The sequence below is a fragment of the Lepus europaeus genome, chromosome 12 (genome assembly GCF_033115175.1).
Source record: "Lepus europaeus isolate LE1 chromosome 12, mLepTim1.pri, whole genome shotgun sequence".
NCBI lineage: Eukaryota > Metazoa > Chordata > Mammalia > Lagomorpha > Leporidae > Lepus > Lepus europaeus.
Window position 1 is genome coordinate 41343367 of NC_084838.1, and position 26607 is coordinate 41369973.

Below are 26607 nucleotides of genomic sequence, written 5' to 3' on the forward strand. Positions count from 1 at the left end.
GAAATCCCAAGAGGTCTGGAATCACTTTCTCTAGAGTGGATCTGCGTTAGCTTTTCTAAGTTCTGGGCTTGAGGCTTTATAAACAGTTACTTAATACGAATATGGGCTGTGAAATCAAGTGAAGACCAGCTTACAATTATGATTTTTTCAATGGAAGGAATCTAAAAGTTTGAGACAGGTCATTTTCCTTGCAGTCCCCTGGAAGGAGAAGAGATGAGTGTATTTCTTGATTACCCTAATACTGAGGGTATAATCTCTTTGGGATCCCAAATTTATTGGTGAGAAGGGGAGGAAAATTCAACTAGATTTCTCACCTTCAATCAGAACATAGGATTTGTCTCCTTATTTCTGAGTTTCATGCAGCTACAAAACTATGAAAATGCCTTCAAGACACCTTCTTCGGTGTCTGTAATTCCCTGGATCCCTGCCTGTTGCCGTTGAATTCTCTACAATGTAGCAGTGGGTTCGTTTCTGAGAAGAGCAGCGTGGTGGGGGCAAGAGGCGCGGAGTCAACACACAGACCCCGGGAGTCCGGTGAGAGCAGGCTTGAGGCGAGCAGCCTGCAGACTCGTTTATTACAGTTGGTACAACAGCTTATATAGCCAAGACCAGCCAATCTGGTCAAGGGCCGGTCCATACCCCAACCAATCACAGCCTGTTGCCAGGCAGTTTCCACAGCCATCCAATCACAGCCTGTCACCAGGCAGTTTCAAATCCATCCAATCACAGCCTGTCGCCAGGCAGTTTCCAGAGCCATCCAATCACAGCCTGTCGCCAGGCAGTTTCAAATCCATCCAATCACAGCCTGTCGCCAGGCAGTTTCCAGAGCCATCCAATCACAGCCTGTTGCTAGGCAGTTTCAAAACCATTCCTGACTAACTGACGCTCGCTTGCCAGTGGCCACCTTGGCATGGCCTTCTCATTCCACTACATTTCCCCCTTTTCGTTTATTTTTGAGCAACGGGAGGCATGATTCTTGGCCATACCATTGTTGACCCCGTTTCCATGTGGTCTCCGTACGCAGCTGTGCCTGTCTTAGGTTGTCCCCCAGGGGATCTTACCCGTCATTGACTAACCAGCGCTCAAATCGAGAGACCACAGGATTGCTTGCTCAGATAGGGGTAGGAATGAGGAATAATGGTTATCAGGAGTGGCATGACCGCACACAGGCTGTGGGCCATTGGAGTGGCTGACCAGAGCTAGTGGGGTACACAACAGTAACAGATATGGCTTCGGGCAGTTTCTCAGGGTAGGATGATAGGGCAGGTGCGTCTGCTAACAAGGCGGAGTCTTGGTCTTGTTCAGCTGGTTCTGGTTGGCTGTCAGTTGCAGGCTTGATGTTTCTGGCTGGTACCCAAATGGGCTGTTCTGCATTCTCTGGAAAGACACAAGCATATCCTCGACCCTTGGTTAATAGAAGCCTTTTTACAGGCGTTGGAATCCAGGGTCTGAATTTTGCGTACACTTCAACATTAGCAGCAAACATGCTGATGGCATGGGATCTAGCGGCTGCCCTGAGAGCTTGGGGTGCCCGAGGACTGCCACAAATGTGGGGATCCTCACTGGGTGCGGATGGGATGACCTCGCATGAGTTATTGTGTAGAGGTCCTCTTAGTTCATCCCACGGGTATGTGGGGGGTAGCTGACTAGGCATTGCTACCTTGTTTGCTACGTTGTTTTTTTCACTGTCGGAGCTCTCTCTCCCTAAGTCTTCAACCATTGTCTGTGAGACAGGGACCTGGAGTGTCAGGCTCCTATCACTCACAGATTCAGTATCTTTGATAATCTGCACAGGATTCTGAGAGGGGGGTATCTTTCCCATGTCTGAGCGCTTAAGAGCGGCACGGTACGCCAACTCTAGCCAGAGGAAAGACACGTATAGCACTGCTACCGTAACAAAGCAAATTCCTAGCACCTCAACTGTGGATGGCATTTTGTGGGAGGTTTCCCTATGCCAGACAGATAGTGGTGTATCAGATCGTACGTATGTCCTGTGCTTAGTGGGGGACTTCCTTGATTCGTTAGGTCAAGGCCGTATGCCCACACGGTGTCTCCGGAGTGTCACCTCTCTCGAGTGAGGGAAGATGACTTGGTTCCGAATTCTGGGATGATCAGTCCCTTATGTGAATTCGCCGGGCGAACCGAAAGTAAAAGGAGGAGCCGAGAAGCGACGTACGCTAACCTGGGGTCACTTAGACCGAGGACAAGGACAAGGAAAGGGGCGTAGGAGGGGGTTCTGTGCTCACCCTCACAGAACCGAACAGCACACAAAACACCGAGGGGCCTACTTGCCGAAATCCAGGGGGGACCTCGCCGAGTCCGACACGCTGTTTCTTTCTCAGTCACGTTGGCGCGCCAGATGTTGTTGTTGATTTCTCCACAATGTTGCAGTGGGTTCGTTTCTGAGAAGAGCAGCGTGGTGGGGGCAAGAGGCGCGGAGTCAACACACAGACCCCGGGAGTCCGGTGAGAGCAGGCTTGAGGCGAGCAGCCTGCAGACTCGTTTATTACAGTTGGTACAACAGCTTATATAGCCAAGACCAGCCAATCTGGTCAAGGGCCGGTCCATACCCCAACCAATCACAGCCTGTTGCCAGGCAGTTTCCACAGCCATCCAATCACAGCCTGTCACCAGGCAGTTTCAAATCCATCCAATCACAGCCTGTCGCCAGGCAGTTTCCAGAGCCATCCAATCACAGCCTGTCGCCAGGCAGTTTCAAATCCATCCAATCACAGCCTGTCGCCAGGCAGTTTCCAGAGCCATCCAATCACAGCCTGTTGCTAGGCAGTTTCAAAACCATTCCTGACTAACTGACGCTCGCTTGCCAGTGGCCACCTTGGCATGGCCTTCTCATTCCACTACACCTGCCTTTCACTTAAGTTTTTGACCTGAGTCTTCCACATTATTTTCCAGCCAATTAAGTCAGCATTTTAAATTGTTTTCACCTGGAGGATTGCTTCATGCACAAATATGATCTGTTGCCAGAACGAGATGTTCTAAATAGTACCTTCAAATATGGAAGAGTATTATGCCAGGAAAATGGGCTTAAAGCTTAGAACTGTTTCTTCTAACTCCTTGAACATCATGTCCTGCATTCAATCCATCATAACAAATCCTGCTGATGGGTTCTGCCTTCAAATCTCTGATTTGTGTTTGAATACCTGATTCTATTGCAGTCATTCTAGTTTTGATCTTCTCTTTTTAGCTAAACTAGAATGGTTTGGGGGATGTATAACAGCCTGCAGGCAATAACAGATTAAGGTTCTTAAAATATTGTTTGTGTTATTATTTGTAATACTGGTCTCCTTTTACAGAATCTTCATTATCATCCACCAAAATGCCATCTTTTCAAAATCTAATCCTACCTAATCACAGATTCTTTGTCAAAAATAGGCCTGTCCTTCCCTCTGCACGAGCCATGTGTACTTTTGCTAATATGCCTTTGATTTGTAGTCTTCTTACCCAAATTATACCAATTTTTTCAGGTTTCACTGTAGTAGTTCCTGATAACTCTTAACAAGTTTGCTTTGCTTTCTGATTTCCCTGAGCTCTTGCTTGTGCAGCATATACTTCAATTAGATTGACTGAATTTGATACAATTTTTTAGTATTTGAAGTATAGCTAAAGTAGCAAAACCAGGAGTTTAATCTGAGCCTGACTTCAAAGTTTGTGTACTCTTTTTAAAATATAAATCTGACTCTCCATATTAAAAAACATTTGTTGATTTGCATAAAACAAGTATAAGATTCTATAAAATTAGATATAATAATGCTTTACGTTTAACTGGTTTATTTTAGGTTAGCTAGAACAAAACAGTCCTCAGTGACATTAGGTTTTTAAACTTTACTCATTTAATAATGTATTAAAGTTCTTAGCAAGTTCTCTCAAACAGAACTCTGCAGCAGCTTACCAATAAAGATAAATGCTTTTCCAAATGGAATTACTCATTCTCTGAATCTTTAATCAAACTACACAAAGTCATCCTTGAAGGTCAACACTACTCTGGAATTATAGGCCTAAACCAACAGCTTACACATCTAGAAGTTCACCCCAGGACCACTCCAGTGTTAAGGAAAAGATACTAAAAGCCGGCCGGCGCCGCGGCTCACTAGGCTAATCCTCCGCCTTGCGGCGCCGGCACACCGGGTTCTAGACCCGGTCGGGGCACCGATCCTGTCCTGGTTGCCCCTCTTCCAGGCCAGCTCTCTGCTGTGGCCAGGGAGTGCAGTGGAGGATGGCCCAAGTCCTTGGGTCCTACACCCCATGGGAGACCAGGAGAAGCACCTGGCTCCTGCCATCGGAACAGCGCGGTGCGCCAGCCACAGCGCGCTACCGTGGCGGCCATTGGAGGGTGAACCAACGGCAAAAGGAAGACCTTTCTCTCTGTCTCTCTCTCTCTCACTGTCCACTCTGCCTGTCAAAAAAAAAAAAAGATACTAAAAGCCTAGTTTTATAAGTCATTCTAATTCTGGTAAACAATCAACATAGTTAAAGTAGGCTTCGTTACACCAAGTTTACTCAGTTCACTTTGTAATGGACTAGACTTCAACAATCATGACAGGTATTATTTTGGGGATTTATAATACAGAATCCTTTTCACACATTAAAGTGCTTGCCTCTCTTTTTTATTTCTACATAACATAAACTAGGTACTGAATTATCTCAAATAATTTGCAAAGCCAGCTTTTAGTATAAAAATAAACGAATCCTCTTGGCATGTAGATTTTTGGAAAATGGTTATTTAATTCTTGGCCAAATAAAAGAAGAAAGACTGGGAAAAGTAAACTATTCTTAATATTTCTATCATAGGACGGTGCTTGTCTCTCTTACCTTTCCTGTCCATCCTTCATCAACACACACTGGCAGACTTCCTAGGCCAATGCAGAAATCCAGACAAGAGAAGGAAGCACACTAAAATAATGGAGGACAGGCTACAGGAAATGGACAGAGTCAGACATCATGTGGGAGAAAAGAAGGAATTGTCACAGTTAGCCATGCTGTTCAAGAGAAACTAAAACTGGTCATTTCAAAGGTAGAGAGACATGCAAGGAAAAAAAGAAAGAAAGATCTTTTACTTCTTTGTGGCAAGGCTCCTTTCAGTAAGAACAGAGGAGAGTTGCAGTTAATTTGGAAATCTGTTTTCAGAGGAACAGATATAACTTAGCAAATAGGACAAAGGGACAAAAGATAAACAAGATTCAGCAGTTTAAAAATGTTAATCCAGAGACATAATTTTAAATTTTGAGAAAAGAAAAAATCAGGCCTATAATCTAGAAGAAGTTGAGCAAGAGTTATTCTTTCTTCTTCAAGAAAACAGACTACTAAAAGCAACAGGAATCCCGGTGTTTAGATTAAAAAAAAAAACCAATGAATGAGGCATATGCTTAAAGTATACTTAGTTACATAGCCTTATACTATGAAAAACAATGAAATTGTCACATTTAATAGTGCGGTTCTTGAAACTGAATAAGGTAACCTCAATAAAGAACTTTTTCACCTCAGGGATAATCTCCTGCATATATTTACATACTACAAAATACCTCTGTCATCCCACCCAAATCTTTTGCTCACCTAGATACCAGGAGGGCTTGAAATCCTGCCATTGGGAGACAAGGTTTAATACAGTCTTTGTAACCTAAGTTTTTTTCACCAAGAGCAAGATACTAGGAAAGCCTGAAACCACTCACACAAGCAGTATGATTCTGCTTCTTTGCTTATTCTTCATGATTAAAGGTACTTTACAAAAATGGACAACTAGAAGGGTTGAGCAATAGGAAATGGGGCAGGATACAGAACCTAAGAAAAACTAGTTTACAATCTTGGGTACAACCAGTTGCTTTGTTATAGAAACAGGTTAAATTCTTTATATGTGAAACTTAGGTATTTCTGTAAAATTAATAATTATTTCAACAAAGAAATTCATAATATTTCTAAACAATGTAAATGACATTTTTGTCAACCTTAAGTTTTTAGTAAAGGTAAAAGACAATCTGTATACAAATGAATCTATCTTTAAAATGTTAAATGATTTCATCAATTCTGATAATATAATAGTCTATCCAAATTTTTTTAGTAAAATGCATACCTCATATTCTTTTCTGCAGATTTTAGAAATATCATTCTTTGAAGATGCCTAAAAATCAACAAATTTCTCCATTAATTTATTAAACATTCAGAAAAAAAGAACACAAATTAGTGTATATTAATTGCTGGTATATTATTCTTTATTTCCTGAAGGAAAACTTCATTCTCAAATATTTAAAAGTTCCTAAAATACAACAAAAAAATTTCATGCAATTTCTTTAAGACAAATATTACCCCAAGACCTATCCAATATACTAGAACTTCACTCCACTAAAGCTAACTTTCATGGCTTTAATCTCACATAATAACATGGCTCTTTTGTTATTTCAGAAACTGGATGACTTTGAGGGAAATGTAAATTGAAGATTTTTTTAAAGTTGAATTGCATGCTGTAGCTAATTCTTGTGAAGCTCTGCCAGGACACTTATATTTTGCTTTTTCTTTAACCCTTCATATTCTAAGCTTTTACATCAAATATTCTGACCCAATTTCCTGAGAATGGAGGAAGCAACTAAAGAAAGAAAAGGTTTATACCAGGCAATTGATAAAAGTTATTTTCATGTAATTTTCTCCAGTTTTCCCTGCTATGGATGACAAAACTGATGCTCACAGAAAGGGCGGGTTATTAACCACGTTTGAGTTTGTAATTTCTATATAAAACAAAGCTGCTAAGGAGTGGTTAATCTTCTGGGTATTAGTCTTCACCTAGAGAAGCAGTCCCAAGGCTGTGGCTCCAGTTCCTCCTCCAGAGGACCCCAGGCCTGTGTAATTTAGAACAGGTCTGCTGATGAGGATGGGGACAGCAAAAGGCAGAATAGGACAGCAACTACTTTCTGGCCCACGAGACCCATCATGGTTCAAATCCTCTACAGCTCAACGTCTGGAGGACAGAAACAGATACATGGCCATGTGGTACCCAAAGAGAGCTGCTTCAGGCTAGTACAGAGGACTGCGTTAAAGTGAAGGTGACACCCTGTCTCATATACACTCCTGTCCAGAGACCAGTCTCTAGAAGGAGAAAATAAGAGACGGCTTTCCAGCTGTGGTTTCAGGTCCATTTAACAATTAGTTTCCCAACTGTCTGCTCTCACCACTTGGAATGGAGGAGCCATGAGTCCACTGTGATGAACTATTATGAAAATATGCACAGTGCAGGAGAATTCAGAGGCCTATCCTAAACTGGACCAGATATGAATCAAATAACAGAGAAGTTATAACTCAGTCTAGGAGTCATACTCACCTTAGGAGCAGAGAAGGGGTATGAGAACATGCTCAGCGTAAACCATGATGAAAGAGAGATATTCTTTCTTTGCATCCAGAGACAGGGAAAGATAAGAAAGAATAAAAGAAGGCTGAGGGTCTTATATGCAGTGACCATAGCTGAAAAAGCAAGTCTAAAAAGAAATGGTCTACGCAAGAAATACCCAATTTGCAGTTTCTGTGGTTCACCTCTCCAAAGCTGGCAGGAGTGCAAGGCCCAAGACACGTGCACAGCTAAGATCCAAACCACACTCCATGATACTTAAGAGCCTGGTTGTTCACTGTTACCTGCTTGCATGCTTGTCGACACTCCAAGGCAATAGCAAGTTCACAGCAGCCCAAGCCAACCCAGCCATCAGACTTCTTAAACACACCTTAAAACAAAATGTTTAATGTTTTGGTCATAAGTAGTGACAAAGACAAACAGCATGCCAAATAGTTGCACAGATATCACTAAAGGTCCAAGCAGGTGTCCACAGGAAAACTAGTTCAGCCCCAAAATAATTAAGCCCCTCCCTTCACTATGCTATCCCAGTGCTGTCTCTTTAGGGTCCCTCACAGCATATTTATGAGGCCTTATTTTTTTTTAAATCTTTTTTTCCCTGCCTACCCTAAACACTCTTTAAGTCACTCCTACTGTTGGAGAGGCAGCATCCCTAATAGAGGACATACAAAGGAAAGCAAGGGAAAGGCCTTCTTTATTTTAAAAAATGGTTACTTGTTAAATTTATTTGAAAGGCAGAGTCAGAGACAGAGATCAGGAGAGATGTTCTACCTGCTGGTTCACTCCCCAAATGCCCACAAAAGCTGAGGCTGAGCCGGGCTGAAGCCAGAAGCCAGGAATTCAATCAGGGTCTCCACATGTGTGGTAGGGACCCAAGTACTTGAGCTTCCCAGAGTGTGCATTAACAGGAAGCTGGGATGCGAACCTAAGCATTCTAATATGGGATATGGACATCCCAAGGGCTCTCAACAGCTGTGTCAAATTCCTGCCCCTACATTGCGAATCAGAGGTAAAGACTAATTTAACTTAACATGCAAACAAAAAATGTCACATTATAGTATTTACAATATTAAATTACTAGAATAGCATAAAACATGAGTAACAGGAAAAACAATTTCTATGAGCCAGGCCTGACTTTGATAAGGCACACTTAATCACTGGGGAAAATTACTTTGTACTATTCTGGTTTAATCCATGTATAGCACTGATTTTTCTAATGAAATTCCAGTAAAATTAAAGATGATAAAATTATAAAAGTGCTCTAATTTGTTTTTTTTTTTTTTAAAAAAAGATTTATTTGAAAGGTAGAGTTACATAGAGGGAGAGTCAGAGGAACAAAGAGAGAAGTCTTCCATCCACTGGTTCACTCCTCAAATGACTCCTGCAATAGGCAGAGCTGGGCCAGACCAAAGACAGGAGCCAGGAGCTTCATCCGGGTCTCCCACGTAGGTGTAGGGGCCCAGCACTTGGGCCATCTTCCACTACTTTTCCAGGTGCTTTAATTGGGAGTTGGATTGGAATTGGAGCATCCAGGACTTGAACCAGCATGCATATGGGATGCCGGCACTGTAGGTGGTGGCTTAACCTGCTACGCCATGGCGCTGGCTCCCTCTAAATTACTTTTTAGATCCCTTCTGTAATCATAAATGTCAATGAATGACTTCTATGATAAAATTAGGAGATACAAGAAAACAGTTTAAAAAGAGAAAACACATGCTTGTATGCATGCTTTAAATTCCTCCTTATCACTTTTAAAAAATGCTTTATGCTTCTTCCATGTAATACATAGGTCTGCAAATTCATATCTGTATTATTTTATTATCTACATTTTTAAAAAATGTCAGGGATTCAAGGCAACAGATAATGTAGTTTTCCAAATGAAAGTAGGACTTCATACACAAAGAGATACATTCTGCTAAAACAAAACAAATGAAAACAAACAAAGGTTCATAAACAAAGCTCTCAAAATATATTTATAAATTGCTCCCAAAGTTCATTAAATATAAGCCTTCCCAACTGCAAAAACTGAATAAAACTTCTAAACTTCTTTATTTATCATACGGGTACAAAGGGAAACAGACTCCTGTCTAGCTCCACTGCCTACTTTTGCTATTTGCTATTCAGAATCCCTCACATTTTAGAAAGTATTTTGAACTGAATTAATGTAGGCCCTAACTCTGACAGCAGTCATGTCACAATGCAGTACACTGCTGATTCTCCATACCCAGTAGCTTCTTAGGAAATAGCAAATTATTCAACAAGCATTTACTGTTATTGAGTTCCCATTACATACAAGGCACTCTATTAGGTGCTATGTGAAGTATAAAATGTGAAATAAATAAAATATATAATTTATAACATTATGGAGATTACTGTTTGGTAGGAACTGTGTGTGTGTGTGTGTGTATAAACTACTAAGACACTAGGCAGAAGGATAACTAGGAGAATAGGTAAGGAGGCAGGCAATTTCAAGAAGGCAAACAGGCCCATTTTTTACAAATGTAAACATTGAGTAGTGTGATAGCCTTTAGAATTCAGATACAGAAGGTATCCTCCCTTTTCTAAGGCACTGGCGTTAATCAAGACTGAAAAATGAACTTTAGTCCTAGAAGATCTATTGAATGTCAGGCTAGGGAGTTTGGGTTTTTTTCTGAAAAGTGGCTATCTCCTGAGGGATTCTTTTTGAAGGGGGAAGGGAAGATAGTTATAATGGGTTGAAATATCAGTTATAATATTATAATATTTACACAAGAGTGTAATAATAAAGACTTGAACTAGAAGTAGAGAGGATGCATGAAACCTTCTGCAAGGGGAGAGCCAATGGAATTAGAAAGAAAAAGGAATCAAAGATAATTTGAGGGTTTTCAGTCCAGTGTCACTCACAGGAGGGGCAGTTATGAGTTTGATTTTGGATTTGCATTTCAGATGCTACCTACTCCATTTAGAGATATCTTCAGATATGTAAGAAGTCACAGTGATTTCCGATTTACTTTCCCATAGCCAATTAGTTAGTTCTGAGAAGTAATTAGATTATCAGCACTCATTACTTGAGCATGGAGGGGAGGGAAGCTGACCACACACCACACTAACTACAGTTCTCATGGCAGGCAAGAAGAGAAAGGTAGGAGAGAACAACTCTAGTGCCAAGATGGAACCCTAGGAGCAGTGGTCAATAATATCAAGTGCTTCAGGAAAGTCAGAGAGTATATACAGATGATCTCTCACTTACAATTTTTTCAACTTTATGATGATACAAAAGCAATATTTATTCAATAGAAACCACACTTCAGATTTTGATCTTTTCCTGAGTTAGCAATATGCCATATGATACTCTTGTGATGCTGGGCAGCAGAAGTGATCTACCACAAGGGTAAGACACTGACACTCCACAGTGTGCTATGTTGCTAAGCTAGGATGTTCAGAAGGTTAGGTGAAGTAAAGGCACTTTTGTCTTATTTTTTCAATTTTTGATGGGTTTTTCAAAATGTAACTCAATTTATAATGAGTTTTTCAGGATATAACCCTATGTTAAGTCCAGGAACATCTGTCAAAAGATCAAGGAACCAAGAGATTCTGGTGATCATTCACAGACTAGTTTCAGTAGAATGACAGAAGTGGAAAACAAAGTACAAAGCTAAGGATTAAGCAAATGAGAATAACTTCTACATTTGATAGTTTGACTGCTGAAGGGAAGGAGAAGACAGAAACTCCAGAGTATGAATTAGGTAACAGAACTATGACATGGATTTCTACATTCACAAAATAAACTTTTAAAGTTAAAGTGCTAAATGCCACACCTCTATGACTTACCTGGCACAGATGAATTCATACAACTCCAAATTTCAACCTAAAATTGTAATCACCAAAAAGTTTTTATGTACATAACCAGTTCCTACATATGACAATTAATTTCTACAGATATTATGTGCAGTTTATTTGATCATAGGTATGACTATACTCTCAATGCTTTATATGCCTGTGGGCCAGCTATTCAAGGATGAAAAAAAATAAAAGCTGAGGTTCAAAAATATCTCTTGCTTCTTTCCCATTGTCCCAATTGACAGCACTAAGAATGAGTCTGGTTATTCATTGGAATCAGTTTCCAAGCACATAAACAAAAGTTTCTGCAGAGTGACTAAAGGAAAACATGTCAGTCAGAACTGTTTGATCACAAACTTTCTTCTCCTTTCTCATAATACTAGCCACAGATCTAAAGAAATTCTTTCATGTAAGCTCAGGCTTTCTTGGCCTGATCCATGAGCATTTCAACCCTGAGGACAGTCCAAGCATTAGAGATATTTTAAGTTGCATGATTCAGAAAGTTAAGCGATATATTTATATGTATGCCAGAAAATAGAAAGATAAGGAGTAAGAAGTCACATATTTTTCTTTATTCCAAATTCAACTTTTCAAAATCAAAATAAATATAATATTTGACTTATTATTTTCATAAAATTAGTCAAAGTACAATAAATACAATTTCAAATTCCATATAAATATGATGAAATTTAAAAGCTGGAATATATTTACATTTAAGATTGTTTTAGATCTACATCATAGAATAGACAATAAAAGATGAAAGACAATTTGGTGTCTAGCAATTTGTGTGAAAACCTTCCTATTAAGTTAAACCTAGTATTTTACTTTGACCACAAATCACAGTCACATTTTAAAAATTTGCTAAATTAAAAGTAACTCATTCACTGGTTTCATTTACACAAAAGCCTCCAAAGTTAAGTTAAACAAGATTTACCATTGTTTCTGGGCAATAATCCAGGGCTCGCTGCAATAGATGTTTTAGTCGGGATTCACTTTTTGAAGAGAAAATCTATTTGACCAAAAAAAAAAAAAAAATCTGTGACACTTTTCCTATAACAAGTAAAATTTTATCCTCAAGATTTTTATAAGGTGTCTAGAATATTTTTCAAATTGCTTTTATAAATGGAAAATCTTTGGAAGGGTATAAATTAGCTGAGGTAACTTAATTCTTAAGTTTGGTAAATCACCAGGAAAGTCCAGGAACTGTTGCTGTGGGGCAGCAGGTTAACCCTCTGCTTATGAAGCTGGCATCCCATATCGGAGTACTGACGCGAGTCCTAGCTGCTCGGCTTCTGATCCAGCTTCTTGCTAGTGTGTCTGGGAGGACAGCAGAGGATGGCCCAGGTACCCAGATCCCTGCCATCCATGTGGGAGACCACATGGAGTTCCTGGTTCCTGACTTCAGCTCAGCCCAGCCCAGGCTGTTGTGACCCTTTGGGAAGTGAAGCAGTGAATGGAAGATTTCTCTCTCCTCTCTCTGTTTCTCAAATAAAGGAATAAATCTAAAAGAAAAAAGGAAGGAAGGAAGGAAGGAAGCAAGGAAGGAAGGAAGCAAAGAGAGAGAGAAGGAAAGAAAGAGAGAGAGAGGGAGGGAGGGAGGGAGGGAGGGAGGGAGGAAGGAAGTCCAAATATAACAAGTCTAGATCCTTTTGTATTGACCCAAAGTGGAGAAAACCAGGCTACCAAACTATTGGGAGAGTTGGGCGGGGGAAGGGGGGGTTGGACATAAAGATTAGAAAGACTGAGAGAGAAGAAAACAGAAAGAGGGGGGGGAAGATAAATTTATTTCTAATGTATTCTGTGAATTGCTTTTAGTCAACTGATGATGTTAAAAAACAGACTGTCGTTATAGAGACAGGGAGAGACAGAAAGATCTTCCATCCGCTAGTTCACTCCCCAAGTGGCCACAATGGCCAGGGCAGAGCCAAGCTTAAGCCAGGAGCCAGATGCTTCATCCGGGTCTCCCAAGTGGGTGGAAGGGACCCATGCATTTGGGCCATCTTCTGCTGCTTTTCCCAGGCCACTAACAGAGAGCTGGATCAGAAGTGGAGCAGCCAGGACACAAACCAGCACCCAAATGGGATGTCGGTATTTCAGGCAGTAGCTTTACCTGCCATACCACAACGCCAGCCCTGACGTACCATTTTAGAATTCATTATAGACATTATAATCTTTCATTCCCAAATCCTAGCAAATGTCGTTTATTATTATTATTATAATTTTTTTGACAGGCAGAGTTAAACAGTGAGAGAAAGAGACAGAGAGAAAGGTCTTCCCACTGTTGGTTCACTCCCCACGTGGCCACTATGGCTAGCGCGCTGCAGCCGGCGTGCTATGCTGATCCGAAGCCAGGAGCTAGGTGCTTCCTCCCGGTCTCCCATGCGGGTGCAGGGTCCAAGGACCTGGGCCATCCTCCACTGCACTCCTGGGCCACAGCAGAAAGCTGGACTGGAAGAGGAGCAACTGGGACAGAATCCGGCACCCCAACTGGGACTAGAACCTGGGGTGCTGGCGCCGCAGGCGGAGGATTAGCCAAGTGAGCTGCGGTGCTGGCCGCAAATGTCTTTTTTTTTTTTTTTTTTTTTTGACAGGCAGAGTGGACAGTGAGAGAGAGACAGAGAGAAAGGTCTTCCTTTTGCCGTTGGTTCACCCTCCAATGGCCACCACAGCCGGCACACCGCGCTGATCCGAAGCCAGGAGCCAGGTGCTTCTCCTGGTCTCCCATGGGGTGCAGGGCCCAAGCACTTGGGCCATCCTCCACTGCACTCCTGGGCCACAGCAGAGAGCTGGCCTGGAAGAGGGGCAACCAGGACAGAATCCAGTGCCCCGACTGGGACTAGAACCCGGTGTGTCGGCGCCGCAGGTGTAGGATTAGCCTAGTGAGCCAACAAATGTCTTTTAAGAACAAGGATACTATCACACTTAACCACAATTACCAAATTCAAGATCATAAAACTGATATAATACTATTAGTTAATAATATTCAATCCATATTCAAATTTCACCAATTTATCTCAATAAGGTTCTTCACACCATTTTGTTTTTCAATCCGGCATCCAAATAAGATCATACATTGCATTTGGCTGTCATATCTCTTTAGTTTCTTTTAATTTGGAACAGTTACTTAGCCTTTCTTTGTTTCTGTAACACTGATATTTTTAAAAACTACAGGCTGTTGTTTTGAGGAATATTCTTCAATCTGGGCTTGCCCAACTGTCTCCTCATGATTCACGTTAAGCATTTTTGATATGAATCCTATGAAGGTACTTTACTTTTTCTTAGTACACCATGTCAGTAGACACATTTCAATTTGTCACATTATTGGTGACGTCACTCTGATCTCTTGTTAAGCTGCGGTCCAGCAGATTTTCCCAAAACAACGTAACAATTATGAAATCTCCATAGCCTTTATAATTATTATGAAAGCTTACCTGTTCACATACATCACGGCACATTTGGTTGTCCTTTGAATGATTACAACATAATGCCCCTAGGAAGAAAAAAATAAACATCTGATGTTCTCCCACTATTAAATAAACAAGATGACTAAGCTAAATCAGATGGTTACATTAACCATCTCCTCAACAGAATTCTATTATTATTATTCATTTTAATGCAACCTTTACTAAGCATCTACCCAAGTCACAGGGAAGCAAGGTTTACAGACATGGTCCCTGCCCTACAAGAAGCTTACCATCTAATAGGGGAGACTGTCATGTAATAAAAATAGCTACTACTAATTGTGTACTTTCGATGTGCCAGAGAGTTTACTCTGTTTAATGCCTTTCTTTATTCAATGCTTACAATTACTTGGTAGACTAGATCCTAGTATTATACCTACAACTCAAAATCAGCTGATAAAATGACTGCAAATTTCGATATGTTGATTTTGAGGTTCTTCTAAGGCATCTAGATGGAAATTCCAATACAGTCAGAAATTCAAGCTGGAATGCAAATAAAGCCAAGTCTGAAAATCCAAATTTGGAATTTAGAAATAATTAGCTCCAAAGAGATATGTGGAAATGAATGGCATTGCCTAGCAAGAGTTTCTAGTAAGAGGTGAACACAGCACCAGAATATAAAGAACAGCAACATCTGAGACATGGGAAGAAACAAGGAAAGTGACTGAGATGAATAATCAGAGACACAGGTCAACTACAAGACAGCTGCATTATGGGAGAGAGAGGGAGTAATGTCATGTGCCATCAGAGTGAAGTTAGATTGAAGACCAAAAAAGGAAACACATTTACTTGATAGCCTTCACAGTATTTTCTGTGGACTGGTAAAAGTGAATGATATTAAGGAGTCTACCAGAGGTGAGGAAATATACATAGACAGTAAATACAGACTCTCAAGAAGTCTGGCTTTGGTCTGGCCCAGTCCTGGCCATTACAGCCATCTGAGGAGTGAACCAGCAGATAGAAGCGCTGTCTCTCCCTCTCTCCCTCTCTCTATAACTCTTTCAAATAAAGTAAATAAATCTTTTTAAAAAGGAAAGAAATGAAAAGAATTTCAGATGTGAGACAGCAGTATTAAGCAAGGAAGCAAAGTTTAATGAACTGAATAGGCCTGGCAGGTCAGGTGGGCTTCTTAGTAAAAAACTGAGCCCCATCTACATTCAGATTGGGGGTTATGAACATAGGGTCCACTTCTTCCCATTTTTCTTTTTCTCCTCCTTTCTTCTGGAGAGAGGATTTAAAAAAAAAAAGATTTATTTATTTGTTTGAAAGTCAGAGTTACACAGAGAGCGAAGGAGAGACAGAGAGAGAGAGAGAGAGAGAGAGAGAGAGAGAGAGAAAGGTCTTCCATCCACTGGTTCACTCCCCAGATGACTGCAACAGCCAGAGCTGAGCTGATCTGAAGCCAAGAACCAGGAGCTTCTTCCAGGTTTCCCACATGGGTGTAGGGGCCAAGGACTTGGGCCATCTTCTACTGCTTTCCCAGGTCATAGCAGAGTGCTGCTATGAAAGAGTTACAGAAAGAGGTAGAGACACAGAGAGAGGTCTTCCAACTGCTGGTTCACTCCCCAGATGGCCACAATGGCTGGAGCTGAGCTGATCCGAAGACAGGAGCCAGAGCTTCTTCTGGGTCTCCCACGCAGGTGCAGGGGCCCAAGGACTTGGGCCATCTTCTACTGCTTTCCCAGGCCATAGCAGAGAGCTGGATCAGAAGAGGAGCCACCAGGACTAGAACCAGCGCCCATATGGGATGCCAGAACTTCAGGCCAGGGCTTTAACCTGCTGCGCCACAGCGCTGGCCCCTGTTTATACGTTTTTTTTTTTTTTTTTTGACAGGCAGAGTGGATAGTGAGAGAGAGAGACAGAGAGAAAGGTCTTCCTTTTTGCCGTTGGTTCACCCTCCAGTGGCCGCTGCGGACGGCGCATCTCGCTGATCCGAAGCCAGGAGCCAGGTGCTTCTCCTGGTCTCCCATGCAGGTGCAGGGCCCAAGGACTTGGGCCATCCTCCACTGCACTCCCGGGCCATAGCAGAGAGCTGGCCTGGAAGAGGGGCAACCGGGATAGAATCCAGTGCCCCAACCGGGACTAGAACCCTGTGTGCCGGCGCCGCAAGGCGGAGGATTAGCCTGTTAAGCCACGGAACCGGCCTCTGTTTATACTTTCTAAGAAGCTCCCATTCAAGGGAGGGTCCAAGCACTTATGAAACTTTCTCACAGCACCTCTATCCTCCCTCCCTTTCAGTGCTATACCACCTACCCCCATCTCCTAAGACTCTGTTAAGTCCCCACCTTCATTAGAATGGGAGGGCAGGCAGGAAAAAGACTCTCCTGAGTGATACTGACATGCTCTTTGAAGTGCTCTGGAAGCTGGCACTTTCCACTGTCCTCAATACAAGGGTCACAGGAGGCAGAAAAGCCAGCTGATCGTGAGCACAGATAATTCCAGATAACATATGGTCTCAATAAACACAGGCTTAGCAAAAAGCAAAGAAATCAGGCAGACAGGAGTCTGATTTGGGTATAGAATTTTTGAAAAACAATTTCTTAGTGAAAAGTTCTATTTAAAACAGAATCACAAACACAATTAAAACTACAATAACAAGTTTTATTAAAAAATATAAGCATAAAAATCTATTTTTTTATTTAATGGCAAAGCACAAACTTCTAGTAGAATGACCATCAAAGTTAAAATACTGTTTTTTCATTATGAAAAGCCTCAAACATTTAATGATCTATACATCTACTGTCCTGCCACAATCTTTGTTGACATGCTGGCATATTTTCTTCTAGTCTGTCCAAAAGCCTTTTCTGCTGTTTTTGACAAAATGGGATGAAAGAGGAAGCCTGAAGTCTTTTGGTAACAACTCCTTTCTTCCTCCCCTCAACCAAGCATTCCTCTGTAACAGCACACATCCACCCTGGAGAGGACTGCCACCCCTCACACACAGGCTAGGGACCTTTACTTCGTCATATTTCTGTACTACAGGCTCATCCTTCGCCATGACTGTACTAGTATACAATTTTCCTTTTTTGAAATAATAAAAACCTATTAGAATCTTCAACACTGTATATTTTCAAGAAATAAATATCCACAAATAGGCATCTACGCATCTGAGTTTATTAAGGATGGGGGGAGAGGAATTCAAATGCAATTAATGTAATTAAAGCTCTTTTTCTTTTTTAGAGCAACTATAGTGGACTAATTGGGTCATTCAACTATGACAGTGTAAAAACTAAGGCCTGCTTTTATAAGACAATACATTCTAGAAATATTTTGTTTTCATAATTTCATTATAATGTGTTCTTCAAGAAAAACAGTTTAAAACTGTTTATTTTCAGAAGATAGATTGAGTAATGGTAAAATAATTCAAAAGACACTTATTAAAAACACACAGATTAAGTGATCCTGCATTTTTAATCCAAGAGTCTGTGATTATGCAACTATTAAAAATAAAAAATTGATTACTAAAGGCCCTGTTTGTTGGGTTTAAGAAGAAACTAGTGTAGCCTCGAAATCTGCAAGCAGAATCATACAATAATTTGAAACATCAAGGTTTGGCTGCTGGTTTTGGCCACATGTGTACTAAAGATAGGCAACTTAGCAGGAAGCACATGCTCCAGCCACACGCAGAAAAATGCAACTTCTAAGACCAAGTAGTATTTAAAAAACAAGTACACACCCTAATCTAAAAATAAGTAATATCCATAGAATTATAGGACTTTTGAAGTTAAAAGAGATTTTTGCCCCAGAAGCCTCCCAGAAGCTATAATTCAAATTGGTTAATGAAAAGCTATTCTTTTTTTTTTTTCTTAAAAAAAAAATCCCTCTAATTAATGTTTTCCTAACGAATCCCTAAAACAGAACACACCCACGGATATCTACTTTCCACCCTACTGAAGGAGAAAACTAAATCTGAGCTGATACTGGAAAAAGGTCATTCTAAATAAAAAGATACACTATTTTAAAAATCTGCTATTTTTATTATTTACATGAACTCTTATTTTATACTTACTTATTTATTTTCATTTTACTTGAAAGGCAGGGAGACATTCAAAAAGAACTTTCACCTGCTGGTTCATTCCCCAAATGCCCACAACAGCTAGGAGCCCCGAACTCCATCCGGTTCTCCCATGCAGGTGGCAGGAACCTGAGCACTTGAGCTTTCACCTACGGCTTCCCAGGATGCCCATCAGCAGTAAGCTAGACTGGAAGTGGAATAGGCAGAGCTCAAACGAGGCACTCCATTATGGGATGTGGGCATCCTTCCAAGCAGCAATTTTAACCACTACACCAAACATCTGGCTCATGGAATCTTATTTTTAATCAACTTTTTATTTTCCAAATAACTTAGAATATGATAATCACTCTAAATATGTTTAAATGACAAACTGCTACTTTAACTTACACATTCACATTCACACAATTGTTACATTTATCCCTAAAAATATATGTATGTATGTGTATTTCTATATAAAATATATCAGCCAAAGAAGGCCAAATAGTAAAATGAATACCCATATACCTATCTGGACTTCCTACACCCAGATTTCCATGGGATTTCCTCTTAGATGCTATATAACCAGCTCCCTGATTTGGGTTACTTTGGTTCCTTTCCCTTGGAATCAAAAAGAGCCTAACTCAGACATTCAGTATCAGGAAACAACTAAAGCAAATGACTCCTCTGAAGTTCTCTCCTAGATACCAGTGTTCTCGGACAATTCCCTTCCCCGACTCCCACCTATAAACTAGGGATCTGAACGTATGAACATCTGGCTCCCGACAATAACTGTGCATCCCATGGTCGGAATGCGTCTCTTAATACTACACTCTTCTTGCAGCCTGCTTCATGTCACCTACGTGTTTTATAGCATCCATCAGATTGTGTGCTACACACTTCATGCAATCACATGATTTTTCCTCAAATACATTCTTCAAATTTAGGATATAAATGGATATGTGTGAGTGTAACCACATACAAGTAATGCAAATATATATATATATGTATATATATATGTGTGTGTATATATATATGTATATATAAGTGGTATTTGAATTTCCCACTGAACTATAAGTCCCCTGAATGTAGGGATCATATCTGTTTTTCCTTCCTGCTTTATACCTTATGTGTTACAGTGTTTGGCATGATGAACAGCTTAACATATATTTGCTGAATGGATTACTGACAGGGATGAAATCTGGTTTAAAAGGCAGTGGACCTGGGGAAGATATTCGTAACATCCATCTTAAACATATACTAAAATGGAACTTCTGATTCTTTCCTTGCCTCACCTGCCAACTCTCCTCCAAATTGCTCCTCCTCTTCCCTAACTCCCCATCCTCCCTACCTCAGTGAATGGCACTGATTTTTACTAACTTGCTCAAGATAAAAAGAACTTGGGGGGCTGATGCTGTGGCTCAACAGGTTAAAGCCCAGGCCTGAAGTGCCAGCATCCCATATGGGCACTGGTTCAAGTCCTGGCTGCTCCTCTTCCGATCCAGCTCTCTGCTATGGCCTGGGATAGCAGTAGAAGATGGCCCAAGTACTTGGGCCCCTGCACCCGCGTGGGAGACCCAGAAGAAGCTCCTGGCTCCTGGCTTTGGATCAGCACAATTCTGGCCGTTGCTGCCATCTGGGGAGTGAAACAGCAGATCGAGGACCTCTTTCTTTGTCTCTACCTCTCTCTGTAACCTGTATTTCAAATAAATAAAATAAATCTTTAAAAAATAAAAGAACTCGGTCCAGAACTGAGGCATAGAAGTTAAGCCTCTGCCTGTAGGGCTGGCATCCCATATGGGTGCCAGTTCAAGTCCTAGCTGCTCCACTTCAGAGCCAACTTCCTGCTAATGTGCCTGGGAAAGCAGTGGAAGATGGCCCGAGTACTTGGGCTCCTGCACTCACATAGGAGACTTGGAAGAAGCTCCTGGCTCCTGGTTTTGGCCTGGCCCAGCCCTGGCTATTGCTGTCATTTGGGGAATGAATCAGCAGATGGAAAATCGATCTCTCTCTCTCGCTGTCTCTCTCCTTTGTATTTCTGACTTTCAAATAAATAATTTTTTTTTGACAGGCAGAGTGGACAGTGAGAGAGAGAGAGAAAGGTCATCCTTTTCCATTGGTTCACCCCACAATGGCCGCTGTGGCTGGCGCACCGTGCTGATTTGAAGCCAGGAGCCAGGTGCTTCTCCTGGTCTCCCTTGCGGGTGCAGGGCCCAAGGACTTGGGCCATCCTCCACTGCACTCCCCGGCCACAGCAGAGAGCTGGACTGGAAGAGGAGCGACCGGGACAGAATCCGGCACCCCGACCGGGACTAGAACCCAGTGTGCTGGCGCCGCAGGCAGAGGATTAGCCTATTGAGCCGTGGCACCGGCCGATAAAAAAAAATATATATATATATATAAAAAGAACAAGAACCTACAAGTGATTTTTAACTCCTCCATCCTCACTTCTCACATCCAATCCATCTGTAACACCTGCAGTTTTCTTTATTTTTATTTTTTTTTATTTGACAGATAGAGAGAGAGAGAGAGAGAAAGGTTTTCCTTCCGTTGGTTCACCCCCCAAAATGGCCGCTGTGCTGTGCTGATCTGAAGCCAGGAACCAGGTGCTTCCTCCTGGTCTCCCATGCAGGTGCAGGGCCCAAGCACTTGGGCCATCCTCCACTGCCCTCCCGGGCCACAGCAGAGAGCTGCACTGGAAGAGGAGCAACCAGGACTAGAACCCGGCACCCATATGGGATGCCGGTGCCACAGGCGGAGGATTAACCAAGTGAGCCACGGCGCCGGCTCCCCTGCATTTTTCATCTCTGTCTCTCCCATCACTCTACTCTCAGTCCTCAGCATCTCCTGCTTGGACTACTGCAACAGCCTTCTAGTCACTGTACTCTTGCTCTTGCCCCCTACAATTTTTTTTTCCACTAAGCAGTGATGTAAAATTTATCAAATTATACCTCCATTACTTAAAAACTATTGGTTTCTATCTGCACACAGAATAAAATCTACAATCCTTATGTGGCTTCTTGCAAGGCTCCGCACCAGTTAGCTCTAGCCTATTCTCTTTCTCACTCTGTTCCTTATACCTTAAGCCTTCTGCACTTCCTGAATCCCACCTCCGTCTTTCATAAGGATCACACCATCTCCACCTTCAGTCTCGGCTCTAAACTTTACCATGTCACTAGGCACACAAACATCAGCTCTGTAAAGATGCATTCACACAGTTCTGTTACCATATGTTTTAGTTCCTTCATAGCATACTTAACCACACAAAGAAAAATTTTATTTATTGTTTATTTCCCCTCCTCTAGAATGTAAGCTCGTGGAGAGCAGAATCTCTGCACCTAGACCAGTGCCTGACACACAAGTAGGCTCTCAGTTTTGTTTTGTTTTTAATAAATAAACCCTACAGCATCTGTTTTACTTTTTATAAAAACTATAATCATAATAATATATGAACTCACTTTCTTGACATCTTCCCTCCTTCTCCTAGAAGTGACATCCAGTGAAAAGTATCACCAACAAAAGACTGCTTAAATCTATGACTGCAAGCCAGGAACTTTTAAAATATCATATGTGGTCTATCACCAATCCTAGCTCTTTCTACAGTGGGAGTCAAGACATTTCATTGGGAAGACAATCTGCTTCTTATTACTTTCTTTCAGAGAGGCGTTTGCGTCTCTAACTTAAAATTCATTCCATTCTTTTCAGGATTCTAGGCTATTACATAAGTCCTTAAATGTCAACCTGCTGAAATCGGGCCCTTAATGTTACAGCTTCCCCTCATTTGTACTATTACATAGCAACTTAAACAGAAACAGAGCTATTATCAGGTGCCATGGCACATGAATTCTGGAACTGAGATAGGGTCCCGTCTCATACTCCAGAGAGATAATCACTGAGCAGTTTATATCCTTCCCTCATCACCATCCCCCACAAACAGGAACAGTCAGGGCACATAAGACTTGGAAAGCCATACAGTAGAGGGCATCAGTGACCACTAGAGTCTTATACCAGTACACACAGAAGTTCCCAAGCTTAATGGGGGTAAGGAGAGGGGAAAGCAGCAACACAAGTCAGCCCTTCACTGAAATACAATTAATAATTGTGTTCTCAGTCTCTGTTTAGGATAGAACATTTTCTGTACTTTCTACAAACCCACAGTGGAAGTCTTTGTCCATTATATTATTCAATGTCTTTTATATAAGGAACCAGGCAATATATGCTTCCTAGAATTCAGTACAAGGAACAAGTCTCACTTTCAGATCAAACTTTGAACTTTTTCTTATTATCAAATAGTGTAAACCATGTGTTGTCTTGGAGTTTCAGAGACAGAAGGATCATCAGCCCAGATCTGGCCATTGCGGCCAACTGGGGCATGAGCCATCGGAAGGGAGACCGCGCTCGCTCTCTCTCTCTCTGCCTCTCTGTAACTCTGCCTTTCAAATAAATTATCTTTTAGAATGAAAAAAGAAATTCACCCTTTTAAGGCACACAATTGAGGTGTTTTTAGTATATTCAGAGTTGTACAACCATCACTTTATGTAATTTTAGAACATTTTTATCAACTCCCACCAAAAAAAAAAAAAAAAAAAAAAAAAAAAAAAAAACCAGTAACAGCAGAAATTTTCTATCTGCTGGTTCATTCCCCAAATGGCCACAATGACTGGAGCTGGGCCAGTCTGAAACCAAGAGCCAGGAGCTTCCTCTGGGTCTCCTACATGGGCGCAGAGGCCCAAGTACCTCAGCCATCTTCTGTTGCGTTCCCAGGAGCATTAGCAGGGAGCTGGATCAGAAGTAGAACAGCCAGGACAGCTGCTTTACCAGCTATGCCACAACATTGGCCCTAATATATTTCGTGAATTTATGAGATACAGTACCATGAGCAGTATATATGTATATAATAACTAACATTCAGTGCTTATTGTGCTAAATGCTGTACCATGCTAAATGTTATACATGTATTAGCTCAATTAAGTCCTACAATAAAATCTGAAAGACACCATATATAATAAATGTTATATATCTGCTATTAAAGCACCAAAAGATGAAAGTTAAGTAATTTGCTCAAGTGTCTTAACCACACCACTCTAATACATCCGTCAGATTCAACCAGCTATGGGATAAGAATAAACAATTAGTATTCCATGGCCTGTAACTTTGTAAATGGTCTAGTTCAACCTCTTTTACCTGTAAGAAAGATAAGCTGATTTAGCCAAGAGTACCCACAGCATTCTCTTTTTTCCTTTGGCTTCTGAGCTTATTTACAGCTAAAACTTGAACCCAATTATAATGAACTGTCTTATCACAGGTTCCTGACACGATGCTCTCCCTTCTCTAAATGCACTCATTGTTTACATCTTGAGCTATCTCAAAACCTTGGGATTGACTTTGCTTTTCCCAGGTGTCTCTCCTGTAAGCACCGCACCGCCTCCACCACTCTTGCAAGTACAAATCCCAGCCATCCTTTAAGGTCTAGCAGAGTCAGGAGGAATCAGCTCCCCCCAGCCTCCGTGGATGTCGTCTCTGTCCTGCGCGCGCCCTGCCTCTCCCCTGGACATCTGTGCCTGGAAGTCGAGCTACCTGGAACTCCTGCTGCAGCCCAGCAGCCAGAGAGCTCCTGGGAGGCAGGAGTTGGCAGCGACGCTGAAAGCCCAAAAGTGGGAGCCAGTCTAAGAAGCACCGGACACTGCTACCCATCCTTGCTTTAATTCCTTTAGAGCAAGAATAAAACTCCCCCAGCCTGCCAGCCTAGGGGGTGGGGGCAGGTTTCACCGCCTAGTGGACGTCTCCCGCCAGAGCCCAGCCCCGTCTCCAGCTCTCAGCGGACCCAACAGCGGGCGAGCCTGGCTTCTCAGACCCAGCAAGGGGCCAGGAACAAGCAACAAGAACCGGCCCGGGCCGGAAGGCGGCTGCACGGCTGAATCCCCTGCGGTCCTCGCGACTGGCCCCCGCCAAGGCATTTCACCCTGGGCTGACAGAGCCGGGGACCCGGCGGGGCGGGCAGGGCCGAGCGGGCAACCCATGCCCGTGGGTGACAGAGCAAGGCCTCGAACCCGGGTCACCGCTCCCTGGTTAGAAGCTCTTCCCGCCGTGAGCGAGGGTGGCGAGGTCCTCACTCGTCCCGCCTCGGCACCACCTCCCGACTGCCGAAATCTGCGACCCCGGGTCACCAGACGTGGGTCGGGGTCTGGGGGGCCGCGCTAACCCCCCGCCCCCTGCCCCGCGCCATCTTGGAGCGCTGAGGCGACCGCCCCGAGCCGCCGCTCCAGCGGTTACTCACCCGCACTGCCCGGGGCCAGGCCCCCTGCCACCTCCGCGACTCGCGCCACCGCCAGCAGAAGCAGCAGCGCCCCTCGCACGGAGGCCCGAACGGTCGCCATGTCCGGGCCGGGCGGGTCCGGAGCCGCGGGATGCTCGGACCCAGCCTGGTGGCCGCAAGCCGCTGGCGCCAGGCCCCGCCCCCGGCGCCTGGGGCTCTGGTGATTGGCTGCGGTGCGCCCAAGCCCCGCCCCTGGGCCGCACAGAGTTTCCAAAACCTCCCGGGGGCGGCAACGTGCCCCAGACCCCAGCTCTTTGTTGTGGCCCAGCTGCGGGTCGGCTTCTGTGGTGGTGGTGGTGGGGGGGGGGGTCCTCCAAGCCAGCTTCGTCCAAGCCAGGGTCGGAGGATGTCAGAGCTGGAGGGGCTTCGGAAGGCCCCTGCCCGCTCCCGACCTTCACCCCCGACAAGCTCGGCCGAGGAGCAGGGCCCGAAGCAGCGGGCGTCTCTCTCACTGCCCTCAGACTGCTCTCCACCCGGGCCGGCGTCCGGCCGCCCTCAAGGCCAAGGGCTGTGGCGCTGACACGGCCCCCTGACATTCCGCCCCAAAGCTGATTGGCGCCAAGTCGCCTAGGTAGGTCTGTCCTGTGCCGTTGAACACCTGTCCGCAGGGAGAACTGTGTGTGTGTGGTGTGTGTGTGTGTTGTGTGTGTGTTGTGTGTGTGGTGTGTGTATGTTGTGTGTGTTGTGTGTGTGTGGTGTGTGTTGTGTGTGGTGTGTGTGTGTGGTGTGTGTGTGTTGTGTGTGTGTGTTGTGTGTGTATGTGTGTGGGGGTGTGTGTTGTGTGTGTGGTGTGTGTTGTGTGTGTGTTGTGTGTGTGTATGTGTGTGGGGGTGTGTGTTGTGTGTGTATGTGTGTGGGGGTGTGTGTTGTGTGTGTGTGGTGTGTGTGTGTTGTGTGTGTATGTGTGTGGGGGTGTGTGTTGTGTGTGTTGTGTGTGTGGTGTGTGTGTGTGGTGTGTGTGGTGTGTGTGTGTATGTGTGTGGGGGTGTGTGTTTTGTGTGTGTGTGTGGTGTGTGTGGTGTGTGTGTGTGTTGTGTGTGTGTGTTGTGTGTGTGTGTGTGTAGATGTGGACAGCCCGAATGGCAGGCTGAGGAGTTGGCTCTGAGACACTTGGAAGGCGGGTCCCCACCCGCGGCTCCCCGCTCCCCGGCGGTTACTGTCGGGAATGTTGCGGAGGGTCCCAGGGCTGCCAAAGCAAATTCATTCCTTTCTCTCTCTGAATTCCTGAATTAATGCCCCTTTCCTCTCTCCTCCCTTTTTTTTAAAAAAAAAAGCGTAACTGCAGTTACAGTGTTTAAATTCCTCAATATCATTCAATACCCACTGCTCAGCTTCCTTGTTTCAGTATGTCTTTTTTGCGATGTTTCAGGTTCCGGCCGCTATCCACATACTGAAGTTGGTTTATATGCCTTCTAGGTCTTCAGATCTATTCTCCCTTTCGAGTTTATGAAAGGAAAACATGAGTGAGTTAACGATATTTCTAAAACGTTCTCCAACGACAACTCTAACTTGTGCTTTTAAGGTAAACTGAGGCACAATGAAAGTATAAAGAGTTGATTGGAGAACGCAGCAACTCATGAATTGGACGCTCCAAACCAGAAGTGGTTACCTGGCTCTATCTTTGTGTTTAAAATGGTTTTCCAGGCCGGCGCCCTGGCTCACTAGAATAATC

The 26607-nt window shown here is 43.1% G+C and overlaps 1 protein-coding gene and 1 pseudogene across 1 annotated transcript; one reads left to right on the forward strand and one right to left on the reverse strand.

Moving 5' to 3' along the window:
* Positions 1–26607, forward strand: part of LOC133771779 (olfactory receptor 13C7-like) — a 135990-nt pseudogene that overhangs the window by 71111 nt on the left and 38272 nt on the right.
* On the reverse strand, positions 440–25054 carry LOC133771780 (reversion-inducing cysteine-rich protein with Kazal motifs-like). The gene is made up of 7 exons (XM_062208083.1): positions 24897–25054; positions 14599–14657; positions 12102–12176; positions 11159–11195; positions 7633–7718; positions 6086–6133; positions 440–2402 (listed from the first exon to the last, which is right to left on the reverse strand). The coding sequence occupies exons 1-7, from the start codon at positions 24994–24996 to the stop codon at positions 2343–2345; spliced, it is 465 nt and encodes a 154-aa protein (XP_062064067.1). The 5' UTR covers positions 24997–25054; the 3' UTR covers positions 440–2342.